Source organism: Rhinichthys klamathensis, unplaced genomic scaffold, assembly GCF_029890125.1.
Source record: "Rhinichthys klamathensis goyatoka isolate OS25496 unplaced genomic scaffold, OSU_Roscu_1.1 h1tg000567l_1, whole genome shotgun sequence".
Lineage (NCBI taxonomy): Eukaryota > Metazoa > Chordata > Actinopteri > Cypriniformes > Leuciscidae > Rhinichthys > Rhinichthys klamathensis.
The window spans coordinates 1,324,436-1,348,882 of NW_026607033.1; the positions used below are offsets into that span (position 1 = coordinate 1,324,436).

At 36.0% G+C, this 24,447-nt stretch overlaps 1 protein-coding gene across 2 annotated transcripts in view; it reads left to right on the forward strand.

Moving 5' to 3' along the window:
* Nucleotides 1–21,052: 21,052 nt before the first annotated feature.
* Nucleotides 21,053–24,447, forward strand: part of il16 (interleukin 16) — a 37,903-nt gene continuing 34,508 nt past the window's right edge. Inside the window, exon 1 of one of the 2 annotated variants that reach the window (XM_056239547.1) lies at nucleotides 21,053–21,304. In XM_056239547.1, the coding sequence (XP_056095522.1) occupies nucleotides 21,292–21,304 (13 nt within the window). In that variant the 5' untranslated portion in view covers nucleotides 21,053–21,291. The remainder of the gene's footprint in view (nucleotides 21,305–24,447) is intronic. The other variant, XM_056239548.1, reaches the window with a different exon arrangement.

Consider the following 24,447-nt stretch of genomic DNA (forward strand, 5'->3'; position numbering starts at 1 on the left):
GCTATATCGCCCAGCCTTAATTTGAGTAAATGTAGTGTTTATCCATCTAAATGAACTTTTCATGGCAGTCGGCTTTACTCAAGGTCACATTTATAGGTTATTTTCTCATACTGGATGTGATTGTGGAAAAAAAAGTAGACAACTTTTACTAAAACTGACAACTTTTCAGCAAATCCTCTTGTCGGTTGAGAATGTGGCCAAAAGCGGTCTTTACAACAGAAGCCTTAAAATAAAACTGAAAGTCTTTACCTCAGTGTTCAGCTGAATGGATGTCATTGAGATCTGTAGAAATCATCAGCATCATATTGTTCGTATTCCATGTGTGAATTTGTAATGAGTTAAAGCTGCTGTGAGTGTGTGCCATAGGTTTTACACTATTTACAAGACTTACAATGATATTTTAATGTGCTGTTTCCCCCCCTTGCCCACCCCCTCATTTTTTATCATGCATGTACTGGAGTATTTATTTCAAGTAATTAAAAATGTTGTTTCTCATAACTATCGTGTGACATCTCAGTCTAAAGATTCAAATACTTGATTATTTTCAATCTATGAAAGAGGCCGAACGTTTTCACCGGATGAACACAATGTGTGCTCTGAGCGATTGAATGTGATTTATCATGAATGACACATCCAAGCACTTTAAGTCATTTTTAGTGAAGCATTTGATTTTGTTCAAATTTCTATACAGGTGGATCGGTGAAGTTAAAGCTAATAATCCTGGTGCCTTGAAGAGCTCCTTTAGGCAAAAGCTACCTTGACTAGTTCCTGATGTGTTCCATTTGTTATCATAGTCCTTGATAAGCCTCCTGCTACCTTCATCTGTGTGTTTGAAGTCTGGAATGTTTATCTCTTCCGCCACACATCTTTATGTGCAGCCGTTTATTCCACACATTTCCTGTACATGGAAAACCCCTGATTAGTCCATTAGTGAAAGACCTACTAACAATTTCCACTTAATTTCTCTTGTGTAAGTTATGGGAAAATCTTGGTGTCTTTTTGGTTTTTAAAGCCTAACTATAAAAAAAACAACGATCTGCGTTACGGTAAATCTCACTAAATCTGTCAATATCCTTGTCATATTATACCCAAAAATCGAAAGAATTTTTTTAATAATGCCTCTACTTGGAGTTAGAATGTTCATCTTCTGTGAATTTTTGCATTATTTTTATGAAAATTACAGTCTTATTTTTATGAAAAAAAATGCACATTTTAACCCAAAATTCTCATTACTGTAATGCGAAACAAAAATTGTATATGATGTAAATAGTAAATCATAAATAATTGTATTACATATAGTATTTATATAGTAAAGGGCTGTCAAATCGATTAATCACACATGTATGCATAAACGTGTGTGTCTTATATATATATATATATATATATATATATAAGACACACACGCACACAGGCTTGACAGCCCTTTACTATATAAATACTATATATGTAATAAAATAATGCGTATATACACACATATAAACAAACTTTTGTTTTAGATGCAATTAATCAATTTGACAGCACTAAGTAAAATATAATTAATATTTCTGAAATAGTAAAACACTCATACAGTCAGTCTTATAATTAACTTTATTCTTAGTGAGATTTAAAGGGAGAAACATTGAATTACAGTAATGAGAATTTGTGCTTGTGTTATTAAAATATCTATGCATTTTATATTAAAAAAAAAATTCTGGGTTGAAATGTGTGTGGGGGGGAACTATTGGTGCACAACAGGAAACCAAATGACCTCTTCTATCAGGAGACACTTCCTTCACAGCACAAAATGTCGGAGAAATAATTTCGACCCAGGTTTCGCCCATTTCCTGCTAAAAGGAGAGAAGTGTAAGCTCTTCCCTGTCCTATTATGCAAGCGTGTGCTGTGAGGGTCTGTCTTCTCCCCCAGTCACCCAGTATCCTGTTTCAGATTCGTTATTATCAGTGTAAACACCTCACCCTCAAAAGCAGGGAGACGTACAGATGATGTGGGAGAAAGGGATGTCAGGAATGTTAACATCTATAATGAAATGTGATTGACATGTTTAAGGGGAAAAGCAGGTTTTTCTCTTAGAAATTGTGCATGTAATAATTCATACACAGTAATGTTTGCCAATGATAAATACACAATGCACTAGAAGATCCAGGCAAAACTCACTGATCACTTAGAAAAGTTATAACACACCAGTTGAGTTGTTTTGGATAGAAGCATCTGCTAAATTAATAGATGTAAAAGTTGGCCTATTATTCATGCCTGGAGCACAAATGGTGTACAATCAGCAGTAAAATAGGTGCAGGGCTTTGTTTAAATTCATTACACAAACTCACACATTTGGCAAGTTTTGATACTGTGGATATGGGTCTAATCTGCCATATCATTTCTGGTGGCATTAACACTTTGTTACTCATTTGAGACCTAATAAGATGCGCGTGGTGAGAGTAGAATGACACTGAGCTCATAATTTATGGAAAAACCTTATCAAATGGCAGACATTGCCGTCTAACTGACTCGGTTATATAGAAGGGCCGTTTGAGGGGAATTTCTAGTCTATACATTTTATTGTGTTGCCCTTTTTTTCTGTCGTGTCCTCAAAATAAAAAGTAGGCATAAACATAAGATGTATGTATTAAAATTGCATATAAAATTCCCATCCATTTTAACAAACAAACTAATAAACGTATTAAAACTAATAAAATGTTATGCATGTTTGTCAGTTGTGCATAAATGAAACGGGTAACAACAAAAGTTAACAAGTTAAAAAATAATGGCATAGTTTAGCATGGCAACTATTTGCATCATATTGAAATCATAAAATCATTTTCAAAATGCATTTTTTTTTTTTTTTTTCAAATCACCATAAATCTGCATTAAAGAAAACTAAATTGATTCGAACACTGATATGGCTAGCAGTGGAATAACAAATATTTATTACTTGAAATGAATGAAATTGAAACAAATTGTATTTATTTATGATAAATATGTATACCGTTTAATTTATGTATGACTGACAAATATCCATAACATTAACTTTATAAGTATGTTTATGTTAAAACTGTGTAATCCAAATAGATGCAATTTAAATACATACATTTAGGCCTAAATATGTGTCTTTTTTACCTTTTGTTTTACTTAAATTAGCATAAATCTGCTAATATATAGAGACTATATAGACTACAAAGTTTAGTAGGTTAGACCACTGAAATAGACAACATACTTGAGAGAAACTCAGTTACCCATTTAGGTTGGTTTAGGTTTAGTGTGTCAAGCAACAGCTGTCGTCTTGGTCAGAAGTGTGACGTCTCTTGGTAACCAAGGCCAAATGTCAGTCTAGTGTGATTCGATACCGATCGTATCATATATCCCTCTGCTCACATAAAAGACACACCCAGGTCATTGTGCTAACGTTTGCGAAAGGCAGATCAAGTTTCATTTTCAGCGTTTTATTGAATCTGCATCAGAGTTGGTAAATATTAAAATGCATAACTGCCTATAGGTTCATAAATCTAAATGTTTAGTAGTGGCTTAGTATAGCAGTTACAGAGAGGTGATATATACTGTACTTCATTTACAATTTTTGGTAAGATAGAACCGATTCATTCAAAAACACTGATTCGTTCTGTAACGAAACAAGCAACTATCTTCATAAATGAGTCATCAAATCAGTCACTAAACTTGAAAATTCAATGAGAAACAGGGTTCACAGAGACGCAGCAACACTAAAATTGTTCTATAAGTTACTATACAAAACGTTTTGTTAATTGAAATGTGTTTTTTAAAGCAATAATGTATTATTTTTATATAACATTTTCCACAAACATGTACCAATATGCATTACATAGTTACAGTCAAACCAAAAATAATTCAGACACCAGGTATAATTTTTTATATATTTTTTACTAGTGGGTGCAGGACACTAGTTCATTTATGTAAGTAAGGATAGCAAAATAAAGTACACTCTCAGAAAAAAAGGTACAATTTTGTACCATAGAAGGTACAAACCCTTGTCACTGGGGCGGTACCTTTTACTGGTACAAAATTGTACCTTAATATAGAGGAACAAATTTGTTCCATTTCAGTTTGTACCTTAAAGGACATAATTTGTACCATGGGCACCCAAAATGTACCTTTTGTTTTTTAAAACTTGTTGGTACAACATTGTACCTTTATCAAAGGTACAAATTTGATCCTTTAAGGTACCACCCCAGTGACAAGCCCCTTTGTACCTTTACTGTGTCAAATTTGTTCCTTCGAGAACTATTAAAGGCTATTTTTTTTATTGAATAACACACACATTCAACAACTGAATCCAAAAGGCATCAATTTAATCAGTTCTGTAAATGCATATCAAATACATATAAACAATTGAATACTTTCCTTCCTACTTACATTAAAGTATTTATTTGTGTAAATACATCAAAGACTTCACAATACAATAAAGACTTCACAAAATTATCACTTATTAAAAATATCACTTCTTTAAAAAGATTTGAAAGAATTAAAAATGCAATTACACTAAAATGTTACAGTACATAAAATATATTTTCTCATATACAACAAACCTAGACTTGTTTTTATTTTTTCACTTTTCACACAATACCTTTGCAATTATTTAGCTTTTTTCTTTTTAAACACCATCCTCCACCCAACTGCTCGGCAATTTCAGATCCCTCCATTTTTACTGCTGAAGATTCTCCTCTCACTGAAGACACGTCCAGTCAAGACGTTCCCAAAATCTGCACAGTGGGTTGTGTGATGTAGCCGGTTCTTCCTGAACAAAATGAAAATCAGTTTTAGAAGAGACAGAAGTAAATTGATTAAATGTATACTCCCAAGGACAAGCTAAAAGCTTAAAGGGATAGTTCACCTAGAACTGAAAATTCTGTCATTTACTCGCCCTCAAGTTATTCCAAACCTGTTTGAGTTTCTTTCTTCACTTAAACACAAAAAAGAAGATATTTTGAGAATTGAAAATGAAACGGTTGATGGGGCCCTATTGACTTCCATAGAAATGATCTATTTTCTATTTTTTTTTTCATACTATGGAAGTCAATGGGGACCCATCAACTGTTTAATTTTTTGGGTGAACTACAAATCCTGCAACACCTCGTTTAGCATCCACGTAATGTGCTTCTATAACGGATATCAGCTTAGCCAATCTCAACACATTGGACAATTTTGCTGAAAGGGTTAGTTCACCCAAAAATGAAAATTCTGAGAGCTTTCTGTCCTTCCATTGGGAGCAATGCAACCATTACATTTAAGGCCCAGAACGACAGGAAAGACACCATTAAAGTAATCCATGTGACTCCAGTGGTTTAACCAATTTTATGAAGCGATGCAGGTGCTTTGTTTGTTTTTGCACAAAAAAAAAACAATTTACCACTTTATTTACGAAAATAGTGACCTGCAATCCAGTAGGGGGAGCACTACAACGCATGCGTTTTGTGTTGACTCAAGACTGGGTGTTGTTCCATAAATGTGCTTTAGATATTATTTTGGAAATATAGAGGTAAATTATGTTTTTTTGTTGTTGCGCAAAACAAAGCACTTACATAGCATCATAAAATTGAGGTTAAACATGAGTCACATGGATTACTTTAATGGTCTTTACTACCTTTCTGGGGCTTGAATGTTTTGGTTGCATAGGCTCCTAATGGAGGAACAGAAAGCTCTTGGAGTTCATCAAAAAATGTCTTCATTTGTGTTCCGAAGATAAACAATGGTCTTACGGGTTTGGAAAAACAAGAGGGTGCATAATTAATGACAGAATATTTTTTTTTGCTGAACTATACCTTTAAGGAATCCTGGAAACACCTTAAATCAACCTGAGCATGCATTCGGTCCATTTTCTGGAATAACTGAAATTCAGATAGAAAAAACAGTTTCACACGCACACACACACACAAAAAAAAAACTTACTGCATTTTTACATTTTCCACAAAAAAAAGAAAAGAAAAGCAGTTTTAAATGATTCACTTAAAGCTTCATATAAAAAATCCAGAAAAGTAAAATGTTAGCTGCAGCCCTATTTTACAGCACAAATCTTCTCCATAATTTGCACTTTTATGAAATAAGGTTGTTCGCACATTTGAGAAATTGTGTTTACAAAATAATATTGCTTTAACTTTAGCATCATTTAAGAATGGCCATTGTGAACAGTATCATGCACTCTTGAATGGGCAAAGTAGAGCTAGTGCTACTGTATGGTGTAAGGCAAGATGTTCACTAAAAAAATAAGATGTCACATGGACGATATTTTTGATACTCCATTGACAACTATGCAACTACCACTCTGACGCTTCAAAAAAGTTAAGAGACTGTAAAATTAATCCATTTGAATTGAGAAGTTGAGTAAAAAATGTCTGAAGAGACTACCACTTTAATAAACAGATAGAATTTAGGATTTTATTCACATTTAAACATTAAACAAACAGAAGCTCAATCCCACTTGCTTTGACAGGCGAGAACAAACCTCATTGGTTCTTGCGGAAGCTCAAACGTGGTGTGAAACACAGGAGAATGAACCTCATTAGTTTTCGCACATCAAGCGAACATGCTTGAGCTTCTGTTTACCATAACTGATGTGTGAATTGATGAAAATGTATATGTGAATAAAAGCCTAAATTCAATCTGTTCATCATATAAAACGATTGTATCTCTAGTAAAATTTGGACTAAGCTGCTCGATTAAAATTATTTTACGATCTCTTTAATATGGTAGCATACAGGTAGCAAAAGACCATTTGAAATGTAATATATAAAATGGCAATGTATTTCATGTGTGTAATGTTTGGGGCAGAAGTGACAATTCAAATTCAATAATATAATTATATTAGCCATTTCCTACACTTGTTTTAACATATAATTTAAACATATATATTTAACATTTTTTAAGTTAATTTTAAGTTTTAATTTTTTGCAAAATTTTTATTTATTACAAAAATGATTAGAGATGTTTAAAGAAATAATTTACCCAAAAATGAAAACTCTGTCATTAATTAGTCACCCTCATGTTGTTCCAAACCTGTAAGACTTTCGTTCATCTTTGAAACACAAATTAATATCTTAATGAAATCGAGAGCTTTCTGTCCCTCCATTGACAGTCTATGCAACTAAAACTTTGATGCTTCAAAAAGTTCATAAAGAGATAGTAAGACAAAATTGAATTCAAAGAACATTTGAATCAAACAGTTTAGTTTTTCTTCACATTTAAACATTGATCAGCGAACATAAACAGAAGCTCAACCGAACATGCTTGACACGCGACGAGAGTGAACCTCATTTGTTTTCGCAAATCAAGCGAACATGCTTGAGCTTCCATTTACCGTATCTGATGTGTGAATTAATTAATATTTATATGTGAATAAAAGCCTACATTCAACCTGTAAAGGAAGCGATGTCTTCACAAAATTTAGACTAAACCACTTAATTCATATGGATTAGTTTTACGATCACTTTGAGAACTTTTTTAAAGTGTCAAAGTGGTAGTTGCGTAGCTGTCTATGGGGGGGTCAGAAAGCTATCAGATTTCATTATTAAGATCTTCATTTGTGTTACAAAGATAAACGAAAATCTTACGGGTTTGGAACGACATGAGGGTGAGAAATTAATAAAAGAATTAAATTTTTTGGGTGAACTAACCCTTTAACATGTTCATTGCATTTACACTCAGAGTTAAGACACTTACGATTGCATTTTAATTAAATACCCGCGATAAACATAGCAAAATTCAATGTGGGTTTAAAATAAAGGATTCCGAACTTAAATTATCATTTTGCTACAATATTTGTTTGAACATGTTAAACATCTAATTTCTGTAATACATTTTAATTATAATTTTTAAACCTATAAAATGTTCAAATGAATGTTTTAATTATTTGTTAAAGCTGGTGTAGTAATGCAAAATACTATATTATTGATTTTGATTTTTTTTTTTTTTTTTTTGCTCCAGATGTTGCACATATTGTATAGAAAATGTAAATAAATACAGAAATACGTTGCCATTTTACACATTGCATTGCCATTTTGCATGTCATTTCATATTGACATTTGGTATCTGTATGCTACCATACTTTATGAATTTTAGAGTTTTTTGTGAATATACTTTCAATTAAGTGACAGAAATCTTTCAGATTTAATTTGAAGTCCAGTTACAGTGCTTTATCAAGATTGACATCACTGTCATTATGGCAAACATTTTGTCTTAAGAGTTCTTAGGAATAAAAATTCAACCTCATCAGAAAAAAGAATATCATCAGATTAAGAAACTCAAATAACTCGTACTGATACTTGCCTCACAGCTGAGGATGCAGTCAGACTTTCAGGTGTGTGATGATCAGTGAGACATCGTCTTCATGATCTAAAAATAAAAGACACATATGCTGAGTTTCAACAAAGTTATATGATAAAATTAATGACATGTATATGGGCAGAATCAGGTAATCGCATTCATTTAAACAGAGAACGAGTGATCAACTATTTTTTTGTGCACTGTTTGGTGGCGTTCAATTGTTCAACAACTGCATAACGTTACACTATGGACTAATGTAAAGTAGGCTACACCAGCATGGCACCTCTGGTTGAGCATTCATTTACAACAATTACGTATTAAATGTGTAACGTTACTTACGACACAGAAACTCAATTGCTTTAAAATATATTTGCACACGACTAATATCACTGACTGGATTCGTGCCTAATTAAGCTATTTACACTCGCTATTATTATGTTAAGTAGCTGTAACGTTTTATACATTTTTTATTTGGTTAAACATAAAACCCACCTTTGAGTTTCCTTTTCTCTTCGTCTTATAATTCGACTCCAGCCTCTAAAGTTCTTCTGACGATAAGGACAAAGGAAGCCATGGTTGTTGTGGTGATGCTCGTGCACGTAATCTGAAGTTCCCGCTCTCCGTTCTATTTGAAAATGCAGTAACGGCTGCAGCGACCTTCCGTTTCATGTTGCTGTGCCTAATAGCAAAGTTAACATTTAACAGTTATAGTGGATAATGGAGAACAAACGCCAAATAATGTACACGCGATGACTTAATAATACTGGTCAATAATTGCATTAAAAAGATCAGAAAGTGTAACGTTATACAAGTCAAATATGGCTAAAAAAGCATTTGGTGCAAAGCTAATTTAACTCGCAAAATTAACGTTAAGTGGCTGAAACATTTATATTTTCGACTTGTGAATAAATATAAACATAAATTATCAGAACTCACCTATATATTTCGTCTTCTTCAAGTTTGATATTTAAAATAAACTCTGGACCGCGCTGCAGTCGTGTAACGTTAGCCTGCTTCCCTCTGTCAATTAGAAATCGCAAAATTCCGTGGTTGAAGCAATTTCGGCCAATCAGCTTCTTGTTGCTATGCCAAATACTCTTCACATCAACCAATCATGAATGAAACAGTAATTTGGCCTATCACTGTACCCTTGATGTGAGAACAATTAAGTACCTTAATTTCAATTGTACCTTAAAAGGTACCAAACAGTATAGTCAGATGTCTTTCCTGTACCATTAAAGGTACTATTATTGAAAAGGTACAAAACTGTTCTTTGAGGAACATTATTTGTACCATCGTGTACCCTTTTTTCTGAGAGTGTAACCTGTGACATATTAGGCCCAAAAATTCTTCATACAGTGGACTACCAGTAACATGTATAATGTTTTCCTTAAGTGTTTTTTCTTTAATTGCTAATGCAACCATTTTACACCACAGACTGAACAAAATTAAGCATTGCTTGATAATTGATTGACCTCAATTGGTATTATCTATTGTGTACTTCAATTAAACAGCTGACAGCTATTCAACCTAATTCATTTGTGAGACAGTCTAACAGAAGGATGACCAAAACAAGTGAAATATCAACTGATTTGACAACTATTTATCATATTTTATTATAATTTTCTAAACTATAGTGAGAAAACTGTGATAATGTGAGAAATGTTGAGGGTGTCTGAATACATTTTGGTTTGACTGTATTTATTAGGTGCAGGATTGCTGTAATATTAAAGGGGAATCATATGGGGAGGATACATTGCCCTGTGCCATCTGTTAGTTTGACATCTGCCCTGAATATTCAGCATAAACCACCCTGAAATCCTCCCAGCCTGAGAGGCAGGGAGAGTTTGGCAGGAATTCAAACAGAGCTGAAATTCCTCATCCTTCCCCTTTGGCTGACCTTGGACCAGCAGTTTTTTCACACTGCCCTCTCATACACCCACACCTTCTTTTGACCACCAACTGCCCAGGGCCTGTTATTGTCTCTCCTGAAGGACCAGAGGTTAGATGGGACGGTGCGTCACTGTCCTTAAATAAAGCTGCACCACCTGGGAGGATGACAACAGAGAAACATTTCCTGACATTGTCTGTATGCTGTCTTTGTCTAATGAAGCCTGGGAACAAAGTAATTTCCCTGTTAGGGCCAGACGCACTGCAAGCTGCCAAACGTAGACGTCCGATTGGGTGCGTATGCATTTGTCAGATGAGTTGAGGAAATACTCAACTCGTCTGCAGCTTGAACCAGAGTTATGATCGCTAAATAAACTGAAAACATTTAAAAAAAATAATTTACTCGAAATATAATCAACAATGAAAATAACATTTTAAATAGTTACTCATTTTATTTCAGCTAGTTGCCAAGGCAGCATTACTCAAGTAAAATTACTAAAACTTATTAAACAACAACTAAAAACTGTATATATAGACATATTTATATGTCTACAAAGACATTAAAAAAACAATAAAAATGACAAAAACATAAACAATTTCTTAAAACGTTAAAGGGGACCTATTTGTGCCCATTTTTACAAGATGTGTAAGTCTCAGGGGTACCCAGAACGTGTCTATGAAGTGTCAGCTCAAAATACCCCACAGATATTTTATTATACCAGGGTTAGGCAAGAGCAGGTCGGTCCTGGAGAGCCACTGTTCTACAGAGTTTAGCTCCAACCCTAATCAAACACGCTTGAACCAGCTATCCAAAGCTATTACTATACAGGCACTATACATCTTACTATACATCATACATAAAGATACTATACATCTTTTTCAGGGTTGGAGCTAAACACTGCAGTGGCTCTCCAAGACCGATGTTGCCTACCCCTATTTTATTCCATGTTGACTTAGACTTCCTTTATTAATCCCCGGGGGAAATTTTTTGAGTGGAAGGAAAAACATGCTGTTTTCGTGCATGTATCTTTAAATGCAAATGAGCTGCTGCTCCCCACCCCGCTTTCCAGAAGAGGGCGGAGCCTGTTCAGTTCGTGCATCCAATACTCTGCCAAAAACTAAAACATCTGTTTGGTTTTGATTATCTAGTGATTTATATCATGCAATTCGAACTATTTCTCGCAATTGTGACTTTATATTACGCAATTCTGACTTTATAACTCACAATTGCAAGTTTATATCACGCAATTCTGACTTTATAACTCGCAATTGCGATTTTTTTATCACACAATTCTGAGATGTAAACTCACAATTGTGAGAAAAAAGTCAGAATTGTGAGATAAAAAGTTACAATTTTCCTATTATTTTGTGGCGGAAAAAAGCTTCCATACATATCAGTCTAAACTTCTGATTTTCTGAGCGCACACATCGGAAGCACGCACACAGAAAGCTGGAGGTCATTTAAAATGTAAAATAAACACAAGGTTATGTCAAAAACACAAAGTTCACAAATCTGTAGGCCTATATGTGTATAAAAGTGAAAGCAGCGTAGGGCCTATATACAGTACTGCTATATTTGCTGTTAATACAAATCAAACAACAAAAGAAAAACAGAAAATCACTCACTGCTCTTGATTGAATTACTTTAGTAGCTTTAATAATAATTCATCTCTTACTTGAATGTTGCTGTTAAATGCTCTGGCAAGAAGATTAACATGGCGGACTGTGTACAGCTCACTCGGGGGAGGAGCTAAGCTGATAGAGCAGTTTCGTCGCTGGTCGTGGGCGGGGCTTGTTCCAATCTGACTTCACATTATAGCACATTCCCGAATGGCTCATTTTGAGACACTGTTTCAGATTTATGGGGAAAATAACAAACGGATTGAATGGATTTTTACTACTGTGTACATACACTGCAGACACATAAATATGTTTTATATACACTCACCTAAAGGATTATTAGGAACCTGTTCAATTTCTCATTAATGCAATTATATAATCAACCAATCACATGGCAGTTGCTTCAATGCATTTAGGGGTGTGGTCCTGGTCAAGACAATCTCCTGAACTCCAAACTGAATGTCAGAATGGGAAAGAAAGGTGATTTAAGCAATTTTGAACGTGGCATGGTTGTTGGTGCCAGACGGGCCGGTCTGAGTATTTCACAATCTGCTCAGTTACTGGGATTTTCACGCACAACCATTTCTAGGGTTTACAAAGAATGGTGTGAAAAGGGAAAAACATCCAGTATGCGGCAGTCCTGTGGGCGAAAATGCCTTGTTGATGAGAGGTCAGAGGAGAATGGGCCGACTGATTCAAGCTGATAGAAGAGCAACTTTGACTGAAATAACCACTCGTTACAACCGAGGTATGCAGCAAAGCATTTGTGAAGCCACAACACGCACAACCTTGAGGCGGATGAGCTACAACAGCAGAAGACCCCACCGGGTACCACTCATCTCCACTACAAATAGGAAAAAGAGGCTACAATTTGCAAGAGCTCACCAAAATTGGACAGTTGAAGACTGGAAAAATGTTGCCTGGTCTGATGAGTTTCGGTTTCTGTTGAGACATTCAGATGGTAGAGTCAGAATTTGGCGTAAACAGAATGAGAACATGGATCCATCATGCCTTGTTACCACTGTGCAGGCTGGTGGTGGTGGTGTAATGGTGTGGGGGATGTTTCCTTGGCACACTTTAGGCCCCTTAGTGCCAATTGGGCATCTTTAAATGCCACGGCCTACCTGAGCATTGTTTCTGACCATGTCCATCCCTTTATGGCCACCATGTACCCATCCTCTGATGGCTACTTCCAGCAGGATAATGCACCATGTCACAAAGCTCGAATCATTTCAAATTGGTTTCTAGAACATGACAATGAGTTCACTGTACTAAAATGGCCCCCACAGTCACCAGATCTCAACCCAATAGAGCATCTTTGGGATGTGGTGGAACGGGAGCTTCGTGCCCTGGATGTGCATCCCACAAATCTCCATCAACTGCAAGATGCTATCCTATCAGTATGGCCCAACATTTCTAAAGAATGCTTTCAGCACCTTGTTGAATCAATGCCACATAGAATTAAGGCAGTTCTGAAGGCGAAAGGGGGTCAAACACAGTATTAGTATGGTGTTCCTAATAATCCTTTAGGTGAGTGTGTATATATATATATATATATATATATATATATGTATATATATATATATAAAAGTGAATTTTGCATTATAGGTCCCCTTTAACTAAAATTCAAGTGAAAACAGATAATACAATTTAAAAAAAACAAAAACAACTAATAGCATATCAATGATGCTAAAATAACACTGGCTTGAACCGGATTGACCAACTCTGACATCTTCTGTGGGCAATAGAGGACTTTTACTCAGGCCCGCCCTTGTTTGTTTAGTTTTAAAATCTTGTGATACTGGCCTTACATGTGTCAACAGACTGTCATATAAATAAAAAAAGAAAGCTCAAATCATCCAGCTTCTTGAGGAGATGTGTGCTATCATTTATCAAAATGAGTAGACTAACAATTTTCAATTTTCAATACAATTTACTGTAAACTTAAGAAATTTACCAGTGGGCCTACTAGTTTCTTTAAAAATATAAAATGTTGTGTCATGGATTATTTCATTGCATTTTGATTTCTGCAACAATTGTTCAAAGAAAAAGCAAAATCATCACACAACAGCTTCTATCTATTTCAAGGCAAAACATTTAACGGATGAGGGAACGAAGGAAAAAATACCCTTGGCTGCATCTGTGTTGTAATCCATCTTCGTACCTTCCCAATTGCTAATATGAACCAGCTCTATGAGCATCCTATGGGAGCATTCCCAGGGAATGATATCATCCCTCCCTGACAGGCAGCATGCTGAACAAACAGATAAATAATGTGTTTACTCACAGGGCTCAATTGTGCAATATACAAGAAAGATATGGTTCTTGTTAGAAAAGTAGCATCTGTAAGTTAGAGAAAGACACACACACACACACACACACACACACACACACACACACTGCTGTATTCCTGCATGGGCCACGCATTCACACAGATGCACTGAGAGTGTTATAGCAGGTGCGAGAGTCTGTGTGTTTAAGTCGATCCCAAAGTCACAGACAGATTTGAGGTCAGAACATCATGCATAATAATTTAATACTGGCCAGGGTTTTCACTCTGCTCACTGCACTCAGAATTGTATAGACAACCAGGAAGTTATATATAAATATTACACACACACACACACTACCGTTCAAAAGTTCGGGGACAGTAAGAATGTTTGCTTTTGAAAGAAATGTATACTTTTGTTCAGCAGGGACAAATGAAATGGATCAACAGTGACAGTAAAGACATTTATAATGTAAAAAAAAAAAAAACGTTCTTTTTAACTTTCTATTCATCAAACTATCCTAAAACAGGTATATATATATACTATAATGATGTTAAAAAAATATGCTTAGGCCTACTGCTTACAACATTGAAAATAATAAGAAATGTTTCTTGAGCAGCAAATCAGCATTTTAGATTGATTTCTGAAGGATCATGTGACACTGAAGACTGAAGTAATGATGCTGAAAATTCAGCTTTGCATAAAATAACTTACATTTTAATATATATATATATATATATATATATATACAGTTCTTTTAAATTGTAATAAAAATTAACAATATTACTGTTTTACTGTATTTCTGATCAAATAAATGCAGCCTTGGTGAGCATAAGAGACTTCTTCACAGAAAACATTAAAAAAGCTTACACTGACCCCAAACTGTTATTGTTTAAAAATACTACATGCTGAAAGTGGTGTTCGTGTAGGAGGGCAGAGAGAGGCGGGTGTTCCTTTAGCAGGGCAGCCAAAGTACAATGTCTTCCTCTTGGCTCTGCCTCTCTCTCTCTCTCTCTCTCTCTCTCTCTCTCTCTCTAAGGTGGGGCTCATTTCCTCTGACACAGACACACACAGTCTCACAGTAGAAAACCATCATGTTCTATATACAGCGGCTCCATATTATGTTCACTGTCTTTTTACGCTTTAAGTATTTGAACGCTTTATTAAATGTTCATTTATCATTATATTACCTAATAAAATATCAAATCAGCTAAATAAGTCCTGTTCATTGGCTGGCACATGATAACCAGTTAAACTTTGTAAGTAATTTTTAAAGAAAGCACATATTTCTAGCTAAATATTCCACAAAAAAGATGTTTGTTGGGTATTAAATGATAAAACAAAATACTGTTTAAAATGAAGACAAAAAAATATGAGTTTAGCATGCACTGCTTAAAGTCACCCTGAAATCAAAATTAGTATTTTTTATGGAATATTGCAGTACTTATAAATGATTTATCCATGCACATCATCATTATTATTATTATTTTATTCTTATGCCCTTGTAATCTTTAATCAAAATAACTTCTCCATCTTGCAGTGACATCTCTTCTCTGATGATGTGTTTACTGGCACGAGGGCGGGACAACCTGTCACTCACATGAGATCCACCAATACCAAACCACAACCATCCAATCAATTCCCAGTGAACAAAATCAAGTCCCGCCTTATATATTTTCTTGTTCCAGAAGCCGTTTCACTTCTATATACGTCACAATATTGAAGAAAAGACAATCGCAACTTCATTCATGCTGACTTTAATATTTACCACACTGTATACTGCCAACTAGTTTTAAAATATACAGGTATGAAAAAGAATGCATTGCATAACCAAGGGATCAAGGTTTAGCTTGTTAGCATGACCCGAATGTCCCATTATGGTAATACCATTTCCCGCTGCTCTAGTGATTAGCTATTCACATGGCATTTAGAGTCCAGGTGATTGGAAAAAAAAAAAAAAAAAAAAAAAAAAAAAAAAAAAACCTATATGGTCCCATGAGCAAAGATCTCACACTAGACTTTGAGAAGGTCCTGTGCCAGGTAAGCAAGTGCGAATGCTAACAGTCTGCTTTCTTCAAGTATTATAGACCTGCTTGAGTCATTTGGTACAGCAAATATAGGCTACATACTGTGCACAGTGTACTAAAGAAAGAGTATTACAGTTGTGTGCTATTCTGAACATAGCAAGCGTGTCTTTCTAAGTGAAACTGAATGTGAAGTATTACAGTTGATGATCACCAGGTGGCAGAAACTAACTGTGAAACCAGACGTGATCTACGTCAGATATACAGGTAATGCTGCGTTCTACCAGTAGAGGGCGTCACTGACCATCAAGGTGAACCTGATCTTACCAAGTACAACATGTTCCTGGATCAACATCTCTGTTGATTCTGGAACAACATTCCAATCAACCAATCAGATTTAAAGGGACACGTTTACAGTTTATATCAAGTTTCAGGGTTAGGTGCGTCTACATCAGTGTTATTCACCTATCACTTCCCTCAGATTTTAGGGATAACTTATGGGTAGGGTTAGGTTTAGGGATAGGGTTAGGACAACATTTTTGGACAAGAATGTTGTTCCATCAACAAAATATGTTAATCCAGGAGCATGTCTTGGCAAAATCAACCGTCAATCAACAAATGAGATAATGGCGTAAACCACAGTAAATATCTATAAACCACTGTAATGATAGAAGGACTTTTAAATGGGACACTAGAATTGTGGTGTTTTTTTATTTATTTGCTTTGTCACTATTATAATTAATTATTTTAGTAGTTGTAGTAGTAATAGTAGCAGTAGCCTTCAAATTAACATTTGAATATAATACAACTTTTGCACAGACAAGAAGCAGAATTATTACTATGACTAGACTGAATCGGAAAATGACAATTTAAAAAAAAAAAAAAAAAAAACATTTAAGCTTCAAATCAATGGGACCCTTGTGAGTGTGTCACCTGCTATTGCTTGGTGTGTCAAAGCTTTTATTTTATTTAAATCGTTTTATTTTATTTCATTTTTTTTGTGTAGTTTATTTTTTTATTTTTAGACAATTTATATCATACATTCTTCATCTTAGTTAAACATATACTCCATAACTTCACATATTCATAGCCAAGCTGATATAAAGTTTATCAGCCAGAAAAACTAGAATTACTATTTTAACATAATTATTAACATATAGTGTTTTACTTTTGTCTATTTGTGGAGTCCTCCCAGGCCTGTTTATTTGCACATGGGATTCCTGTTTATCCAGTCAGAAATACACTGCTCTGCACACAGACTCTCTATTCAGGCAAGGCGTGTGTGGGTGAGTGCGTGCGCGCGTGTGTGTGTGTGTGTGTGTGTGTGTGTGTGTGCACTGAGAGACCTTCTGTGCTATAAGACTGGGGTTAATTAAGGTAAATTACCCTAGCACTTCATTTAACACAAACCCAGTATGTCCAGGAAAGCTGCATCTACTAACATAAACACACTCAGACAGAGAACTCCTTCATACTATCTACAAACTCTGCATACTCCAGATCTGGACACTGAAAGGCTATAAAAGTGAAACCCAGATGATGGTGACAAACTCACACTGTTGCTTAAACCAGCAACTAACTAAACTGAAGGTACATGCATGAACATGATTTGGTAAATTTGCCATTTGTGAAAGACAATGCTTGCAAAGCAGCAAAAGAATAGTGTTATAAGTGTTGAAGGCTTTGGTTTGTGGCATTGTGCATTTTTTATTCTGCGCACAAGAATCAAAACAGTTGTGCAGTGTAAAAAATAGATATAAAATGTTTTAATATGAGACAAAACCAATCACAATTCAGTATGCAAATAGATGTAATAAAAAAACATAATGTCATTGCTGTCAGTTCACTTACAGATTTACAACAATTATATATATATATATATATATATATACACTCACCTAAAGGATTATTAGGAACACCATACTAATACTGTGTTTGACGCCCTTTCGCCTTCAGAACTGCCTTAATTCTACGTGGCATTGATTCAACAAGGTGGTAAAAGCATTCTTTAGAAATGTTGGGCCATATTGATAGGATAGCATCTTGCAGTTGATGGAGATTTGTGGGATGCACATCCAGGGCATGAAGCTCCCGTTCCACCACATCCCAAAGATGCTCTATTGGGTTGAGATCTGGTGACTGTGGGGGCCATTTTAGTACAGTGAACTCATTGTCATGACTCATGTTCAAGAAACCAATTTGAAATGATTCGAGCTTTGTGACATGGTGACTGGAAGTAGCCATCAGAGGATGGGTACATGGTGGCCATAAAGGGATGGACATGGTCAGAAACATTGCTCAGTTAGGCCGTGGCATTTAAACAATGCCCAATTGGCACTAAGGGGCCTAAAGTGTGCCAAGAAAACATCCCCCACACCATTACACCACCACCACCAGCCTGCACAGTGGTAACAAGGCATGATGGATCCATGTTCTCATTCTGTTTACGCCAAATTTTGACTCTACCATCTGAATGTCTCAACAGAAATCGAGACTCATCAGACCAGGCAACATTTTTCCAGTCTTCAACTGTCCAATTTTGGTGAGCTCTTGCAAATTGTAGCCTCTTTTTCCTATTTGTAGTGGAGATGAGTGGTACCCGGTGGGGTCTTCTGCTGTTGTAGCTCATCCGCCTCAAGGTTGTGCGTGTTGTGGCTTCACAAATGCTTTGCTGCATACCTCGGTTGTAACGAGTGGTTATTTCAGTCAAAGTTGCTCTTCTATCAGCTTGAATCAGTCGGCCCATTCTCTTCTGACCTCTAGCATCAACAAGGCATTTTCACCCACAGGACTGCCGCATACTGGATGTTTTTCCCTTTTCACACCATTCTTTGTAAACCCTAGAAATGGTTGAGCGTGAAAATCCCAGTTACTGAGCAGATTGTGAAATACTCAGACCGGCCCGTCTGGCACCAACAACCATGCCACACTCAAAATTGCTTAAATCACCTTTCTTTCCCATTCTGACATTCAGTTTGGAGTTCAGGAGATTGTCTTGACCAGGACCACACCCCTAAATGCATTGAAGCAACTGCCATGTGATTGGTTGATTAGATAATTGCATTATTGAGAAATTGAACAGGTGTTCCTAATAATCCTTTAGGTGAGTGTATATATATATATATATATATATATATATATATATATATATAAATAATAATAATATGCATATGGTTGAAAACTAATTAAATGGAGACTTCTCACCTCAGAATTTGTCTCCTGATAAAAAGTCTTCCGTAATCTCAAAGTCTCGGTTACACTTTATTTTGAGGTGTCCTTGTTACAGTGTAATTATACATTTATGTACTGAGTAATATTATTTTGTTCTCACTATAGGGTTCGGGTAATGATTAGGGTTTGCTTTAGGGTTAGTTACTTGTAATCATGTACAATTTACAGTTATTACTGTAGTAAGTACTTGTAACATTTGTAACAAATACAGTAAAATAAAGTGTTACTGAAATCTCAACAATGCCGTAAACTGTTCTTATATTTGCAAAGACACTAAAGTCTGCAATCAATTCCAAAATAATCAAACATATTCTTCCAAGAGCAAATGTCCTGAGCTGAATTAATTATACTTTTTCAATTAACGATAGATTAATATGTATTTATTTCTAAGTCTACAGGGAATTTTAGGAAATCATATGAGACAAACCTGATACTTAAATGAAACATGACAGAGAACTCCATTAGGATTCCTGAGCTATTAAAGAGCAACCTCAGGGCAATAAGATATTCCTCTGGGGGATGCTCTCATAATAACTGCAGCAGTGATCGTATTTATAGCATTACTGTAAGCTGCCACCGCAGTCTCACTCTTCTTACAGACGCAATGAATTCATGATCAGAGTTTTGCATCTTTTAGCCTGCCAATAAGCTTTGATGTCATAAACTTTGACAAAAATTACATTTAACACAGTGTAGTATAATGCACTGTATACTATTTAAAAGTCTGGTGTCGGTGTAAATGTTTTTTTAAAAGAAGTCTCTTATGCTCACCAAGGCTGCATTTATTCAATCAAAAATGTAATATTATTATTACTGTTTTCTATTTCAATATATTTTAACATATAATTTATTTCTGTGATTTAAAGCTGAATTTGCAGCATCATTACTCCAGTCTTCAGTGTCACATTCAGAAATCATTCTTATAGGCTGATTTGCCTTTTTTTATTTTATTATCTTTACTGTAAACAGTTGCGCTCTTGCTGTTTTTGTGGGAACTGTGATAGTGATACAGTGTTTTTTCAGGATTCTTTGATAAACAGAAAGTTCAGAAGAACAGCATTTTTTAAAATATATAAGCACTTGCATCGCTTCATAAAACTGAGGTTGAACCACTGGAGTCACGTGGATTACTTTAATAATATCTTTACTACCTTTCTAGGGCTTGAAAGTAGTATAGTAGTTGCATAGACTGTCAATGGGGGGGACAGAAAGCTCTCAGATTTCATTCAAAAGATATTAATTTGTGTTCTGAAGATGAAAGAACGTCTTGAATTGACATGAGGGTGAGTAATTAATGCAGAATTTTTTTATTTTGGGGTGAACTTTCCCTTTAAGGTGTTTTTGTCCAATTACACCATATGGAAGAAAGCAGCATGAACATCTTCAAAACCTCTCCTTTTGTGCCCCAAGGAAGAAAGAAAGTCATGCGGGTTTATTAAAATGACACCAGTTAATGTTAACAGAAATTTATCTTTTTAATTCATCCAAGTATGAACCCAGTTATAAACCAATTATGAGAATGCATCGATTCAGTCAGAGAAAATCATCTTCTCAGGCATCTCTGGTGGCCAGTAAAAGAAAGGCTTGCGCATTGACTAGGTGTAGGGTCACTTTCAGTTGGAGAAAGTCTCCCTCTCTCTCACTTTCCAAACTGTCAGACAGGAAGAGGGTTGTGATTTGGTGGCCGGTTGTATGAGACGCCACTTGTGTTCAGCTGGCCGCTGGAAAGGGAGGGTAGGCGGCAGTTACAAATGCTCCTCTTAACCCACTGACAGCCTCTGGCACTACTCGAAGTGAGAGAGAGCGAGGAGAGAGAGAGAGACATTTCTGAGTATAGAGGGGGAACTTGTTCAGCGGTGGACTTTTATCATGCTGAACTGACCAGCGTCTTCCCCTCTGGAATACTCTACAAAACAACTGCTAGCAGGACGAGACTCGCAACACACGGATCATTTCACTGCAAGAAGCCAAAATGCTCAGCTTTGGTGAGTGTTTGTTTGATCCCTCTTCAATGGAAACTTACATGCGACGTTTAGCCACACCTGATTCAGAGCTCAGAAACAGATGTTAGGACAGTGTGACTGGCATCAAACAAACACATGCAGAAAAAAAGTGCATTGCATGCAAGGACAGAGCCACAAAACTGTGGCGAATCACAGAGCTTGTACGTTCAATACTTTACTGAACCCCAGACGCTAATGTTTGTCTTAATTAGATCGGATGGAGACAGATCCATCAACGGGCTCCCAGCTAAACCATGCAATCTGCCCAATGCATCAGTGGAAGTACAACATGCGCAGATTCATATTGCAGTTCTGAGACTAACCTACAATTTATTACCATTACAAAAAAGTTGAATGTTGTGTCTCAGGATAATTGAATGCAGGGTTTGCTTAGACGGCTTTTAGTCATTGCATAATATGGAAATGGTTTGATTAGAAAAGGCTCTGCTTGCTAGAGTTTGACAAATGCTTTTGATTAAAGGGGGAACTGTACATGTTCATAAACAGTGACAGAGGTGTTTAAGGGAGAGGGGTAATAAACCAGAGAAACACATAAACTGAAAAGAAATCGATGGAAATCGGCAATCTTAGTTCAACTAATTTCAGTTAGTTTGCAATAATTAGGCACCCTAGCAACCAATGAGCATTACCCTAGCAACCACACAGCAACACGGAACATTTCAACATTGTAGCAGCAAGTTTGCATCGGCAAACGCAGCTCAACTTCCTTCTTGTGTCTTATTTTGGATTCAACATACTTCAACAAAGAGATAACAGTCGCATTATGATTTGTGCATTATTCTGTTCTCGTTCTGTTTAATGAAAGTCCGTCTGATCATCAGGGAGGACTGGAACAAACGCATCTTCAAAAAGTCTTTGTGGTAATTTATTTATTGAAATGCTATTTCTGTCAAATCATCCTTTACAAACACAGTCATGAACCAGTGTTTCTTTTGGTCTATTTTTCTTATAGAAAGTTTTCAAACTAAACAGTATGACGGTTCTGCACCATTACATCAATGTTTGAGTCAACATTTCAAGTGGGAAACAATTTCGTACTGTGCCACTGAAATAACTGCAAATTAGATTCTGCACACAGTTGGAAAATATCGTTGTAAATGACATAAAAATAGAGTGAATATGCCATTCAACCATTTTCCCTACATTTTACAGTTTAGCTTTTTAATCACGGTGTTTCAGCACAACATTAGGTTAGTTACACACTGCAAACACACTTATTCTGGGAGATAAATCAAACAGCACTGCTCGAAACCAATCAAACACATTTTTTAAAAACATAATTATGATGCTTGCAAAGGATACATTTTTACTAGGCTTAAAATGTTGGCAAAAGTTTAAAAAAAAGAGTCCCAGGCATCTAAAGCAAAGTGCTAGACTATCAGCCAGAGAGCTGATCCCATTGCAAAAGATGTTGGCAGATATGCTACTTTTGCTCCAGTCTAAAGCAGGCAAACACGAGGCTTACACAGGCCAGTACATCACAGTGATCCATCCAGATGTCTATTAAGAGAAGCAGAATTAACTTCACAAACATACTGCCTTGCATTATACTGCCCAAATACACAAGTGACTTATTTGAATGGCAGTAGCCCAACTCACAACTGATTTCAATATAGTTGGTGCTAGCATGCTTCTAAGCAAATGACTCATAAGTGCAAATAACAATAAGCAAACATAAGCAAAACACGTAGCACACACAAATATTAGGTAAGATTTCAAATCATACGGTTACATAACATACATAACTATTTTTATTTCATACTTTTTTTTCCTCTCTCACTTCATTGGCCATCTTGAATGATTTTTTTCCACTGAGTTTATTGCAAGATTGCCTTCTCCACAATGGATACATGCTAATAGAGCACAGCAGTGATGACTTACAGTATGTTTGTAGGCCAACCTGCAAGTTACCATCACCCTACTCTCAGCCTCAGACGTCACACCCATGGGCCGTTGGCTGAACGTCTGATGCATACACTCTAAACAAAAATGGTGCTAAATAGCACTAAAAGTGGTTCCTTGGCTTGTAATCATAGGGGAACCACTTTAAGTGCCATATAGCACTTATCTTTGTCAAATGGTGCTATGTAGAACCTTGAGAGGTGCCATAGAGCACCTTAACCACCCCAGAGAACCACTGAAGAACCAAATTGGGCTTAACAGGTTCTTTAAATGGTAGATGACCACCGCAAAGAACCCCTGAAGAACCGCTGAAGAACCATTTTTTTTTAGAGTGTATGGCACAAAAAAATGGAAACACTTCAGGAAGTCTCCATCTGATTGGTTGAATTCTACAGGACTTCCGGGAGACGTGTGTGTCGCGTACTTTAACAGTCCGCCTGGAAACAAAGATGCGGTGAGGCCAAACCCCCTCATGGAAGAAGAACGCCGTCATATATACAACTGTGACAATGAGCGCATATCAGGATCAACTAAACGCTGCATGTAATGTTCGCTGCATAAACTCTTTAAAATACGTCCAAGAGCTTTACACACCAGTCTGTTATTGTAGGGATATTCGTTACATTTTCACGCCCCTAAACATGACATGGAACAAAACGAACTGTGATTGGTTGCGTTGCATGTCGGTCAGACGGCATCCTTGGCCAATGAAAGGTGGAGTCTAGACATTCTGCCGTCAGTCTGAAGGTCTGGCTATGCGAGACTACATCACCCTGGTTCCCTTGACAAAAACCTAAAGGATTTTCCCTTTAAAAAATACGTCAGAAGTAAAAAGCTAAATTAAGTCTCCAAAGTCATACCCACACTTGGGGTTTTTGCACCTGACCACTTGTCTAAATACATGATGTATTTCTGGAGTTTGGCCAAAGTGTTCAAGTGAAGACTGCACGTTTTTTACAATTTTTGTTTACTCAATGGGACACACTTATACACTGAGGGATTGTGGTGCTTAATTTTCAAACGTTTTACAAAATACATATGATCTCTGGAGTCTCTATACCAATAAAATGTGCAACACTTTTCGACCAAATTATATGTTACATCTAATTAATTTAACTTACACTGGAAAGTTTTCCTAGACATGACACACAATCGGGGCACGTAAGTTCCTGAAGGTAATGAATGAGGGGATACGCTCAAAA